The 13127-nt window shown below is 43.0% G+C and overlaps 2 protein-coding genes across 5 annotated transcripts in view; one reads left to right on the top strand and one right to left on the bottom strand.

Moving 5' to 3' along the window:
• Positions 1-2353: 2353 nt before the first annotated feature.
• Positions 2354-5910, bottom strand: MCFD2 (multiple coagulation factor deficiency 2, ER cargo receptor complex subunit). The gene is made up of 3 exons (XM_084283685.1): positions 5668-5910; positions 5056-5215; positions 2354-3739 (listed from the first exon to the last, which is right to left on the bottom strand). The coding sequence occupies exons 1-3, from the start codon at positions 5793-5795 to the stop codon at positions 3608-3610; spliced, it is 420 nt and encodes a 139-aa protein (XP_084139811.1). The 5' UTR covers positions 5796-5910; the 3' UTR covers positions 2354-3607.
• A 211-nt stretch (positions 5911-6121) lies between these two features.
• TTC7A (tetratricopeptide repeat domain 7A) overlaps positions 6122-13127 on the top strand; it is a gene marked incomplete at its 5' end in the record, with an annotated part of 164679 nt that continues 157673 nt past the window's right edge. Inside the window, 3 exons of one of the 4 annotated variants that reach the window (XM_084284565.1) lie at positions 6122-6272; positions 7097-7260; positions 8974-9142. In XM_084284565.1, coding sequence (XP_084140691.1) covers positions 6122-6272; positions 7097-7260; positions 8974-9142 — 484 coding nt within the window. Of the gene's footprint in view, positions 6273-7096; positions 7261-8973; positions 9143-9859; positions 9921-13127 lie in introns of those variants that run through there. The other 3 variants (XM_084284562.1, XM_084284563.1, XM_084284564.1) reach the window with 3 other exon arrangements.

Genomic DNA, 13127 nt, shown 5'->3' with positions numbered 1-13127 from the left:
GACCTTAAAGAGCACTTAGTTCCAACCCCTCCGTCACGGGCAGGGATGCCACCCACTAGATCAGGTTGCCCAGGGCCTCATCCAACCTGGCCTTGAACACCTCCAGGGATGGGGCATCCACAGCTTCTCTGGGCACCCTGTACATGCCTCACCACCCTCTGAGCGAAGAATTCCCTCCTAACCTCTAATCTAAATCCTCTCTTTTAGTTTAAAACCATTCCTCCTTGTCCTGTCATTGTCTGCCTGAGCAAAAAGTTGCTCTCCATCTTTTTTATAAGCACTAAATATTGAAAGGCCACAACGAGGTCACCCCAGAGCCCTCTCTTCCTAGGCTGAACAGCCCCAGCTCTCTCAGCCTTTCTTCCTAGGAGAGGTGCTCCAGCCCCTTGATCAACTTCATGACCCTCTCTAACAGACCCATGTCCTCCTTGTGCTGGAGGCCCCGGAGCTGGATGCAGCACTCCAGCTGGGGCCTCACAAGGGCAGAGCAGAGGGGGACAATCCCTGCCTTGACCTGCTGCCCACTCCTCTGGTGGTGCAGCCCAGGATGCAGTTGGCCTTCTGGGCTGCAAGCGCACTGCTGGCTCGTGTCAAGCCTTTTGTCCACTGAAACTCCCAGCAGCCCTTTTCTGCAGGGCTGCTCTGCTCTCACCGAGTTCTCCACCCAGTCTGTACTCATGTCTGGGTTTAGATGAGATCAGGATTTGTAAATCCGTAATAACTTTGTAATGAATCCAAGACTTTCAGAGGTTATGGATGACTAACCAAAAGAAGGTACTAAAGTTTGTGTGAGTTTGCAAACAAAACTGTTGCTGTAGGCATTTCTGTCTTTAATATTCTGGCACGTACTGGATAAGCAGTTAAGATTTTTCTCCTTTGTATTCAAACTGTGGTCTCTAGATGGACTAACAACCAACAGCTCAGTTTATGAGCGGCTCAAGAACCAGTTTAAGCATTCTCTTTACCTGCTAGATTAGGCAGCATTTTGTAAGGTCAAAGCGGACAATCTAGATACTTTATCTCAACTATAAATATAGCATACAGTAATGCAAAGCCAGCTGTGTTCTCCCATGGGGAAAACTAATTCTAGTTCCCTGAGATCACAGACTAGGAAGAGGTGAAGATGATACACAGGCTTCTCCTAGTTTTCTGTTTCTGACAGGGATGTTGTTAACCTTCAACAAATCATACACCCCTCTGGCTTTATTATCTGTTACTGAGATGTGAAAGGGAGATAGTACTGTTCCTCAACAGCTTACTCAGCTTTTTAGTTGGTGAGCACTCCTGTTGTAAAGGCCTTACTTTCTATGTTGTATCTATATACACATATGAAATGGAATATACTACCTGTATATAGGACTTGTACATTTCAGGTAATGCACAAGCTACAACTAGCACACAAATTCTTTTTATTTTTTAAGAACTCTGACTCACCCTCTGCCTCAGCAATTTTGCACTTTCCTACTTATTAACGGAGAAATCTCCCTAGACAGCTGTTAAACCATTTATCTTCAAGTGCACTTAATTAAATGTGTGTATTTGTTTTAGGAGGCTGAGTAAAGACATCGTGTTGCAGGGTTTTAGCTTAGATAGCATCTTTAGAACTGTTCCGTCTTTCTAGGAAAGCAGGAATATTGTTCTTTCTTCAGACATCACGAAGAAAAGTGCTATCTTTGCTCTCCATTTTTGGTAAGTAGTTTCTCAATTCGGTATATGCTTATGACACCTTAAAATAAAATTATTTAGTAAGAAATGTTGTTCACATTACCTATGTTTATCGTAATTGTTTCTGATATCAAGCTTCCATTGTGTATGTAACTTGCCACATAAGATTGCTGTTAATAGATGTGAAATAGTTATATAAATAATGTAATTTATATGCATATGTGCCACACAGGTGGTTGCTGTACTAAGCTTAAGGATTTATAGCTCCATCTAAGACCACTGTACTTGATAAGTAAACAATGATTTTTAAGAACAGGAGCTTATGGTATAAGCATGTAAGAGTTGCTAGGTCTATGAGCAACCTCCTTTAAGTGTCCAAAGATGATAATCTTCATTTCCTCTTGTCCCCCCTCCCTTCCTACCCATAAACATGTTCTGTACTTCCTTCAGATTCAACATTCACTCCAAATTAATTGTGCTGTAAAAAAAGAACTTTGTTTTTAATATAGCTGCTAGCAATAGAGATGGCCTTAAAAAGGCCAACAGAGACTTCCCACCTTGCATGTCCAGCTCCAAAGTGCTAGAACCCCAAATTATTTTTATTGCTTGCACAACCAGCACAACCCTGGCTACAAATGCATCCAAATAAGTGGTTATTGTAAGAAAAAAAAAGTCCAACACTCATTCATTTGTTGCTCAAACATTTAAACAAAGGAAGTAATTTCTTTTACAAATGTGTTTCTTTGTATAAGAATAAATTTGTACAGAAAATAGCTCTTTATACATTTTAGAGAAATGCTAACATTTAGATTCTCTATTCATGGGTAATGATTGAATGCAATTTAAGACTTCTGCTATGCTTTATAGTTACCAAATACCAACAAAGCAGCAATACACCACTTGTTTCATATCCTTACACTGCTTGACTTACCAATTATTGACTCAAGACATTCCTAGAACCATGTTTATTCACATACATTCAAGTATCTTCAAACTGTTAGTTATGAACTACCTCCTGAAATTAACACCATAATTTAAGCATCAAGGAAAATAAACTTGAACTTCAACAAGGCAGCATTACTTGCTCACAGATTATCCTGCTGGCTAATACTGTAAGAATCAAATTGAACTGAAACTTTTATATTAAATTGGTTTACTGTTAACATGACCTTCAAAACGAGATAGCAGAAGCTACTCTAGTAAATGTTACGCAGCATTAATACAACATTATACATGTAATAAAATACTTTCATTTTTGTAAGAAGAGACCAGGGAAGGTAGAGAAAAATTTAGTAAAATGCAATATAAAAAGTAAATTTGTGAAGGATGAGAATAAATTGAAAATCGCGTATACATATTTATATATAACATTTGAGGGTATACTAGGATATACATCTATTTAAAAATAATCAATTTCTTGCAACATAGTGTTAAAAGCCCACATGATGTCATGGGGACCTCCAACACGAGTCACTTTCAAACACTTTTCCTCTACAATTGCTGTTTTAAGCACCTGTACTTGTATGCAAGTTTCCTTTGAAATTAGTGGGAAGGTAAGGAAATTCCTCCTTGATATACGGTCATCTCCTTGACACACGCAGTTATCTTTTCTTGCTTTCTAGGTAGTTTATAATTTTAAGATGTAAGAAAAAATAATTTTAAGATGTAAGCAAACAAGTACTATTTAACCCAATAGTCAAAAATTGGAATTTGAGAATACTGATGATGCTTCTGTGCTTCAAGATTCAACCATTTAGTCAAACACAGCTATCAGTCTGCATTAGCCAGCCCCTTAACAGGTACACTTTTCAAGGAAATTCAGCTGCAACTGGTACACCTCTCCTCACTAACACTGCAGCACAAAGATCAACAGGAGTAATAAATCACATTATACCAGGTCACATTTCCATTTAGCTGGGAGAAACAAGCCCCCTGCAACACCTTATTCCAGTGATTTTGCAAATTCTGCATAGTCAATGTACCCATCATTATTCTTATCATCATCTCGCAAGACATCATCTATTAGACTAATTAGCTCTTCTTCTTTCATTGCCTGGGTATGCTCACCACCTTCCTACAAAAAACAAACAAACAAACAAACAAACAAAAAAAAACAACAAAAAAACAAGTTTAGCAGTGTTTCCCATCTAGTGGCACATGTGACAGATTACTGACAACTAATTTTTGTTAAGCAGTTCATGTTTGATGTTTAAAGTGGTTCTAAGTTTTATATAATCATTTATTCCAATACATGGAACTTTTACCAGATGCAAGCTATTAAGTCCAAGTTCTCTGTACTTCAAAACAAGCACTTTGTATCCATTATATCCAGTTTATATTCTTAGCCAAGAGATCTAAAAGCTAAATAGCGCAGTGTACAACAATAGACTAACCTAGTAGGCATATTCTTAATTTGAATCTTTATGTTGCACAGACATAGTTTCTTTACTGTATAGAAACATCATCCTTTGTAACATATGGAGTTTGTAACATATGTTTTGTAACATATTTCATATAACATGTTTCATATGTTTGTAACATGTACATGTTTGTAACATGTTTCATGTTTGTAACATGAATTTGTAACATATGGAGTTCGCAGGAACAGTGAGAAATTAAAAAAAACAGCACGTTCAATACATTGTTGTAGCTTAAAGATAGTAAAATTCTTAGTATCACCTCTTAGGAACAAACGGGAATGAGAAGAAGTGCCCTTGCACAAGAAACAGCAAGCCATTATTGTGTTCTTGACAAGTTTTTTTTGTTTTTTTCCCCAGAGGTATATATAAAATTATCCTATTTTGAGTTGTAATTTCTGAAAGGTCAGTACATGATTTTCTGTAAGCGTTGTCTTCCTAAGGATCATACTTGCTTTTGTTCTTAAACATTTGTAGCTGGGAGGAAAACGTGTTTAGAAATGGTAAAGAAAACAAAGGTAGACCATGACTGGTTCTTCTAAGCTGAGTTTGTGCAAGAGGTCTCTTACGTTTGGTGTATCCATGGTAGTGGTAGTTTGGGCCTGAAAACAGTTGGCTTAGAACCTGCAGCAGCATTGTGTCACGTGCTACTTCTATAATCACACATCAATCTAATTCCATTATGGACAATTTCCCTTTCTCCTCTCCTCATCCCTGCTTATCCCCTTTGTCAAATTATTTGCAGTCTTCACTCACAGTCAAGCTTAAACTACAGGGGAGTCTCCTTAAAACTGTGATGTGTCACGAAAAAACTATGGTAAAGTTAGTACGTTTATAAATCAAGCCAAAGGGGGAACAGTCTTGTTTTCACACAAAACTGTTCTACTGTAACTGAAGGTGTGTTGTGACAATGCTGATTTAAGAAAGTCAGAACTGCTTGCAAATGCACAAGCCATTACAATATACCACCTACCTCTTTGTGGACATGTGATATAGCGGTAGCGAGCTCTAGCCCATCTAGCAAATTATTGCCATCATAATCATGCATTTTGAAGTAATGAAGCTGCAGCTCTTGCGGAGACATCTCAGATTCTGGTTTTTCGATAACACCTTCCAAATGTTCCATGATGTGGCTAAGAAAAAGAAAACACAACAAACAACAAGTGACAAGCCAGTTAGTTAATATTTAATTCTCTGTTGACATCAGTCTTTGATCAAGCAGCCAAGTGCCCAGGAAGCACCGTGTCTCTAAAAGCACCCTGGGCAAGCAGGACAGCTGACAGTTTTACACTGAAACGAGGCAGGCACAGCGGTTGGTCCTTACAGGTGCTGCAGTGGCCTCTAGTGTCTCAGGTAGCTATTCCTCTTTCTCCTGGCCTACCGAGCTGCTTATCAAAACACCCCAAGCAGCCCTCAGAGCCTCCTTTGGGCTGTTCCCCAACGCGAAGGGACTGCAGGCAGCGCGTTTACCCTCACGCCTCAACTAGGGAGCTAAGGAACCGCTGGTGCGAGCTGTGCTGACGGCTCCCCAGCCCCTCGCAGGTCCGGCACCTGCCGCCTCGGCCCCGGGCTGCCCCACACGTACTCCTTGTCCTGCACCAGGCTCTTGTCCAGGCGGATACCCGCGGGCTGGCTCTCCTCCGCCGGGGCGCCCAGGAGGCAGGCGGCCAGGCAGCAGCACAGCAGAGCCGCTGCCGCACCCCTCGGGGCCATGGCGAGCCTCCTGCGGAGAGGAAAAAACAAACGGAGCGCGGAGCGACGAGCAGCGCCCGGCCGTTCAACCGCCGCGCGATGGCGGCCCTGGCCCCCAGGTGCAGCGGGGCCCTGATCTCAGCCCACTGCGCATGCGCCCGCCCCGCCCCGCCCCGCTCCCCGCCCCTCCCCTCCCCTCAGCGCCCCGCCCCGCGGCTGCACCTTGCAGGTGCGGCGGGGGAGGGGGGGCGTGGCCTCGCGGATCGGTGGGCGTGGCCTCGCCCTCGGCGGGCGGGGCTTGTGCCGGGGCGGTCTCGCCGCGGCGCCGCCCTCGGCGGGGCGCTAAGATGGCGGCGCTGTGGCACGCGAAGCTGTCGGGGGAGCTGGAGCGCTGCCGGGCCGAGCGGCACTGGGAGCAGCTCCAGCTGCTGCTGCGCCACCAGCTGCTGCCGCACGGCAGGGCCCCGCGCAAGGCGGCGGCGGGCGCCGAGGAAGCCGGTGAGGGGGTGACGGAAGGGGGAGCCCCCCCCCGGGTGCCGGTTGTGTGGAGCGGCGGTTGGGGGAGCCGCGGGGCGCGTCCTGCGCGGGCGCTGCCCGCGTGGGTGCCCGCGGGGCGAGGGGGCCGGCGCCGAGGGCTGTGGGGCAGGCAGGGTGTGCCGGGGGGTGTGCGGAGATGCGCTTACCCTGGGACGCTCAGCGCGCCCGCAGCGGTGTGAGGTGCTCCTCCGCAATGAACGCAACCTGCAGCCGCAGCGTGGCTGGCCGGTGGGGTCTTCTAACAGGACGTACGTCTTACGGTTCCCAGAGGACGGTTCTTTAAAGCGAAATGTTTAAGCTGCTGATGCGGTTGCTGTTCTGCAGTAAGCTAACTTCGTGCCTTGTACCAAATCTGCAGCAAACTTGTATTCACGTACACTTACAAATCTTAAGCATGTGCTCAAATGCTTGATAAATCTGACGCTTTTTCATCCCAAAGCCCGCTTTCCAACTCTTAATTGTTACGCTAGTGACAATACAAGGCTGAGCTGTGCTGTCAAAATGAAACAATCCCATCTGGCAAAAATCCTTTTAATTAAAAGGAAACCTCACTTTATTTTTCATAGCTAACAACGTTCCCGATATCCCCGAGTTAACACAACTTCCTTTTTTCCTCCGCTAGTTACTCTCAGCCCTCGGAGTTACTATTTATGTGTCTCACAGATGATGAGTTTTCTCTTAATCCCATTGAAATGTTAATGTAATGCTACTTAAATAAAGCAGCGCTGATAATAGCATTCAGAAATGCTCAGTGATGTTTCTGCTTGGGTGGGATATGCTTTCAGAGGACTATGGGAGCATGCTGCTTGCCGAAACCCTGCTGGAAGAATGCTTGCAGGAAAACTTTGCCAAACTGAAGGACTCCATCCCCCTGACAGAGAAGAATGAGCCCAAACTGAGTGAGGCTAAGCGGTACCTGACCAACGTCTTAAGCAGAGGAAAGCTGCGGGTAAGTGGGCTCTGTCACTGTAACTGCTGATAACCTGATGCTTTTTTTCACGTGATTGTTAGCCTGATACAAGGTGGTGACATTGCCTTATCACGTCTCTCTACGTACAGTGCTGTGTTTTATAGGTATTACTAATGTCCTGGTAATTTAATGCCCCTCTGCAGTGTCTTCTGTTGGGAAACTGCTTTTTCACATCCAAACAGGTTAGGTATTACAAATATATCCTTCTTTTTAATTACAAAGACGTGGGCTGAGTACGTAGGAGCTCTCTGCAGCTGTGGTGCAGGGCCTTCTAATGGTGCTGCAGGGCTTGCCCAGCTGAGGAACCTCCTGCCGCTCTGGGGCTGGGGGAATTGCACCTGGTCAACACCAGGACAGAGGTAAAATGTCCTTCACGCTGCTGCTGGGCCATTGAGGTCATAGTGCAAGTCCAAGGTTACTGCCTTGCATTGCTTTCAGTCAGTGACAGATAAGTTATGCCAACTTAGTCTCAGTTTTGTTTCATGTTCTGAGTGCGTGGTTCATAGCTGCCCATTAGCTAAGCTGCAGAGGGCTTTAGGAGAGTTTCAAGACACTGCCTCAATGGTTACTGTTGACCTTGGACAGTGTAGCTTTAATAGGACTCCAAATTACAAGTCTGAAGTTCTAGGCTTGTACTGGGCCTGGTCCTGAAACTTACAGGGTAACAAGCTTGCAAGTGGATGTTATACTTTGATCGTGTTACTTGCAACAGAGCCCGTGTTCAGCTTTTTTTTTTTTTTTTTTTTTTTTAATGTGGGGCAGTTCCTTGTTTGTATCTTCTCAAAAGTCAGTGTATTTAAATAAAAAGATGGGGTAGGAAGGAGGATTCATTCAACCCTTTTTCTTTATAGTTTAACCCCAGTAACAGCCAAAAACACTGTTCTTGTTTGTTTTTTTTTTTTGGTTTGTTTGTTTGTTTCCAGGTCTAGGTGTTAGGTTTGGTTTAGTGAATTGCCATTACTGTTTCTTTGTAGCGGTGATTTGGCTACTCATGTTGGTTACTTCCAGGCTATTCATGAACCTGTGTTGACTGAATGTGTTTAAAAAATGAGGGTGAAGGATTAGGAACCTTTTCTGCTTTCTGAAACATTAGAAAGGGCCCAAATGTTTGTCTTTTAATGAGTGTAGGGTTTTTTGCACGCATTTGTATACACATTTTCAGTACTCCTTAAGGAGTAAACAAATTCTAGAAATGGCAGGCATGCCTTCTGCCTCTACTTTTGCCTGAAAATGTTTTGAGAACTTAAGAAAACTTGGGAACTTTCCTGTTTTTTAATTAAATGTACAGAGCAGAGGGGACCAGTAACTGAATGACTGAAAAATGTTTTCTATACAGCTTAAAAGCAGGGGATTTCCTTGGTGTGTGTGTCTAGTTATGATAGTGACAGGCTTTAGTGATACCCATGGCTGGTGAATCAATAGAATAGGTCAGTGGCAAGGGAAGAGGTGACTTGTAAGCTGTGTGTTGCCAAACTGAGCTCCAAAGTAATTCCTTGACCTTTGTGGCTTGCTGCTCTCATAAGCACAGTGCTAAGATCTCTAGACGCTTAAATCCTTACTTCTCCAACCTGTGTAGTTGACGAGGTTAAGAACAAAACATTTTGAATCTTCTTAATTTGCGCTGAAGTACCTCACTTGTGCCCTTTGGTATTTTACTGTGTAAACGCTCTTTTCCCCTCACTTCTGTTTCAGCCCAAGTATATGGTAGAAGCTATGCTGATCCTAGGGAAGCTTCATTACGTAGAGGGATCCTACAGAGATGCCATCAGCATGTATGCAAAAGCAGGGATCGATGACATCTCTACAAAAGATGAACCCCTGTACATGCTGCGTTTGGTGACTGAAGCCTTCGTTATTAAAGGTAAAGAATCACATATATATATTTGAAGTATGCTGTGTAGGTAGAAAGTTGAAGGTATTTCTCCAAGTGGCTTGATAAGATCAGATTGGCAGCGTTGTTGACTTTTTGTTGACTTTCTAAAGTCCTACTGGGTATGATCTGTACAGTTTAAAATTAAAGGCGTCGTGCAGTCTTGGTCCATGATTTTTAAACTTGGCTGACTTGTAAAAGAAAGGTTGATGCTGGAAGTCGTGTGCTAACTCTTGGCTGTAAGTCAGCAATGCACCTGTGCCTGCGTATACGTTTTGGGAAAATCTAAATCAATCGCTCTGAATTGGGGCCTGTACTTTCTATTAGAGTTCGTCCACTTGAAATTTTATCTGATTTCTGTGAAATGAGCATAGATGGAGTTCCCAAGTTTTAAACTCTGGACTACCACAATATACGCTTTCAAAGCAGGTTGTGTATTTTTGCGATGCATGTCATGTTGTATCAGTACAAAAAGGAGTCTCCTCCCCCCTTTAATTCTACAAATGTTGCGCTGAGAGATCCTAATGGAAATTGCTTCTAAGGGTAGTGGAATTGCATTTCAGTTTTGTGTGGGGGAAAGGAAGACCCTAATCAGTTACTGACTTGGTGGGGGGAAAAAGATCAGTAATCTTCTCCTTCATTTGCTTTCAGTTCCTTTATAAATGTTGCTCAAGTACTGCTACCTATCTACTGCTTTCTACTCTTTTCAGCATGTCCACCAGCTAATTAGGTGAATGAGAACTCTGTGATGATCAGATACCTTCAAATGGTATGTAAAAGAGTGATACCAAATCAACCCCAAATACTGTTTGACTGGGCTGCTAGTATTACTGACGATAATTTGGGTGTTTCATGATCTCACACAGTCATTCTGCTTTTTTTTTTTTTTTTTTAAACCTGTTTTTGCTGCTTTGCTTGCTTTGGTTGTGTTTCCTATGGCTCTGGTTGAATCTGCTGCATTAATGAGGTTTTGTGGTGTAGGACTAATTTACTTGTAACTTGTACTAATGTTTGCATGTGCAGAGGAGCAAGCATTTATTGCAGGTGTTTTTGTGTGTGTTTTTTGAGACTAACGGTGTACTCAAGAGTCTTAACCTTGCTGGGAATTGGTCCTAGGTGGGACATGAATATAAGGTATGCGTGAATGCTGGTGAAATAACACTGCACTTGTAAGACTTCTTCCATGGCAGCTATCTCACCTCCATATGAAGATAAAGGGGGCGGAGGTGTTTGCCTCACAGGATCAGACCTTTTTTTTTTTTTTTTTTTTTTTTTTTTTAAATATAGCTTAGCATGGAATATAAGTGTTCTTTTGCCTCTGTGCATGTAAACCGTAAGTAGTCTCTGCCATTGCAGAGTTACCTCTGTGCTATTCCTGTTCCACAGCTTTTATCCTCAGTGATGATTATTTTCAGATTAACCAAGATATGAAGGATATACAAAGTCACTTGGTATTCTAACAAAGCTTGCGTCAGAAAAGTCCATCAGAGTGGAGCTTCTCCAACTGAGTTTGGAGAGAACACTTGCTGCTAGGATTAGTTTATCTCTTTTTTTTTATGTGCAACCTCTCACTTTTACAGAAATAAGCCTTTAAATGTTAGAAGTTTGGATGAGGAAATAGCAGTGTAGATTTAAATCTTCACTTCAAAATGTGTCTGCCCAGGCTACCTCTGCAAGATAAGTAACAGAGCATGGATTTAAATTACTTAAAACTTAGTTATTAGTATAAAGACTCTCTTGATTTCTGTTTTTTTTTGTTTTTTTTTTTTTTTTTTTGTTTTCCTCTTGGTATCTGTGTAGATTTTCTTGATCTGTACTGCATTATTGCTTCTGATTGAATTACTGTTAGCTTATACAAACTGAAGCCTTCTATAAAGACACTCTCGAACATCACTCGAAACATTTCTTCATGGATTGTTTATACAGCAATCCAGAAAAGCCTGTCTCTGTGTTCCATCTTTATTCCAGGAGCATCAGTTCTCTGTGCTTAATTTCTTACTCAGATGTTCAGTAATACAAGGAGGTGGTCAGAATGCCCATGTTCACTCAGTAACACGCTAGAACTTTATATCAGTTCAAGTACAAACCTGAAACGAGCTTGATTTTGTGTAGCTAGTGCTGTTGGGTTGTGCATATATTCAGAATGGCCATGCAGGTGTTCAGGATCATGCAGGAAGGGTCATGGCAGAAAGAAAGCCAAATCAAAGGCATTTGTGTTACCATTTTACTGTTGGAAAGAAACTAAACAGTAATGAGAAGGAGATGGGGTACATTGGGAGGAGCTGTGCAGGCAGGGCATGTGGTAGAAATGGAAAGTGGGCTAGAGTGCCTTTTGAATTCTGTGATGCTGGTGGCTGGGCATTGAGCTGTGGGGGCTCCTCTGAAGGCCCCTAGCATGTGATAGATGATATTATGGCAAGAAGTAATATGGATTTGTAGCCTTGTCATTGGAGTATAGAAGTCAAATGGGGAAAAAGTTTTCTTGCTTTTCTTGCTCAGTAGTCTTTTACCAAAGTAACTGTCAGGCAGTAAACACTAAAGTTTTTCTTTATAAATGCTAGAGCTTGAGCGGCTGGCAAGTTACAGGAGAAATGGTGGTGAGGGTGAGATTCTTCCAATGTCTCAGCTGACTGCTCCTGCTTATCCTGTTTCTAAATCCCCACATTGTGGGGAGAAGAGCATCATGTCATACTCCTGTGGACAGTGAGTGAAGTGCTAACAACAGTTTGATTCTTAGCAGTGGTTAACCTCTGTGGTTATTTGATAGGTGGCTTGGCTGTGCATGTCTCCGTCCTTTCTCCCCATTCTCCAGGAGGTCAATTCCTCCTTAAAAACTTATGCTTGGCTCTCTGATGCAAACAGTTCATTTTGTCTTTGTGTCTATTGCAGGAAACAGTATTGAGTAATAAAACTTGCTTGCATATTCACTTGGGACACATTGTGGCTTTGTTACCTGGCATTGTCCATCTGAAATGAGCAGAGCTACTGAACAGCACACATAACTGCCACTTGGCCTCTGCTGCACTTACTGCATGCACTCTGCGGAGACCCCTGGCTGCTCCCAGTGAATAAATCTTTCTGGTATAGTAGGGTTGGACATAACCTAACTCTTTGCAAAGCAAAGTGCATCAGCAGCCAGGACTTCAGCTCATCTAAACACCCAGGGTATAGATTCGCTCTGTAAATAAATGAGTTTTTGTAGTTATGATGTTCAGAACCAAATGTATTTCCATCATGTAGGGTTACAGGTACCTATCTTTGCTTGGTGTTCTGGGGGTTTCCACTCCCCAGCTGACCTCACCAATCCCTGCAGAAATGCAAATGGTGTACTTGTTCTGGTGATATTGCTGCCTCTGGTATTTGGCTGTTTAAAGTGTGATTGAAATAATGTCATGTGAATGCCAATGAAATACATAAAGCTTAAGCTACTCATACGGATGCGAAGTTTGAGGCATAGAGTACCGAAGCAAGTTGTGTTCAGTCATTGTGAGTCAGGGCCAAAACTGAAGAAAGCAAGGAAGGAAGATCTCCCATGGATAACTTGTCTCTTGGCTCAGTCCTTTTCTGTAGCGTTACAACCAGTGTAAGCTCTTCTATGCCTATATAAATACAGAAAGATAAAATTATATGTGTGTGTGTGTGTATATATATATGCAGAAAAGATAATGTGAACAACATTCTTGTGGTGGTTTTGTTACTTTTTAAAACCTTTTGGATTAGCCTTAGCGGAGTTGTGCTTGGTTCTCTCTTACTGCCCAAGTACTCAGTATGAAGACAGGAGGTGGTACGCAGGTAGGTCAGAGGAGTTTCCTCCGTTACGGAGCCGTTTGGTGCACGGCCCTTCTTGCTGTGCTGTGTGGGAGCGTGCAGAGGGCTGCTGTAGCAGAAGGCCGCTGCCAGCCTGAGTCATGCTGGCCCAGGGAGGGCTGACGTGGCCTGCGGGCCCGGCTCTGTCAGGGCTGGCAGCGCCTTCAGC

This window comes from Netta rufina, assembly GCF_964035555.1.
Source record: "Netta rufina genome assembly, chromosome: 3".
In the NCBI taxonomy this organism is placed as follows: Eukaryota; Metazoa; Chordata; class Aves; order Anseriformes; family Anatidae; genus Netta; species Netta rufina.
This window is presented reverse-complemented; position numbering and strand designations above follow the sequence as displayed.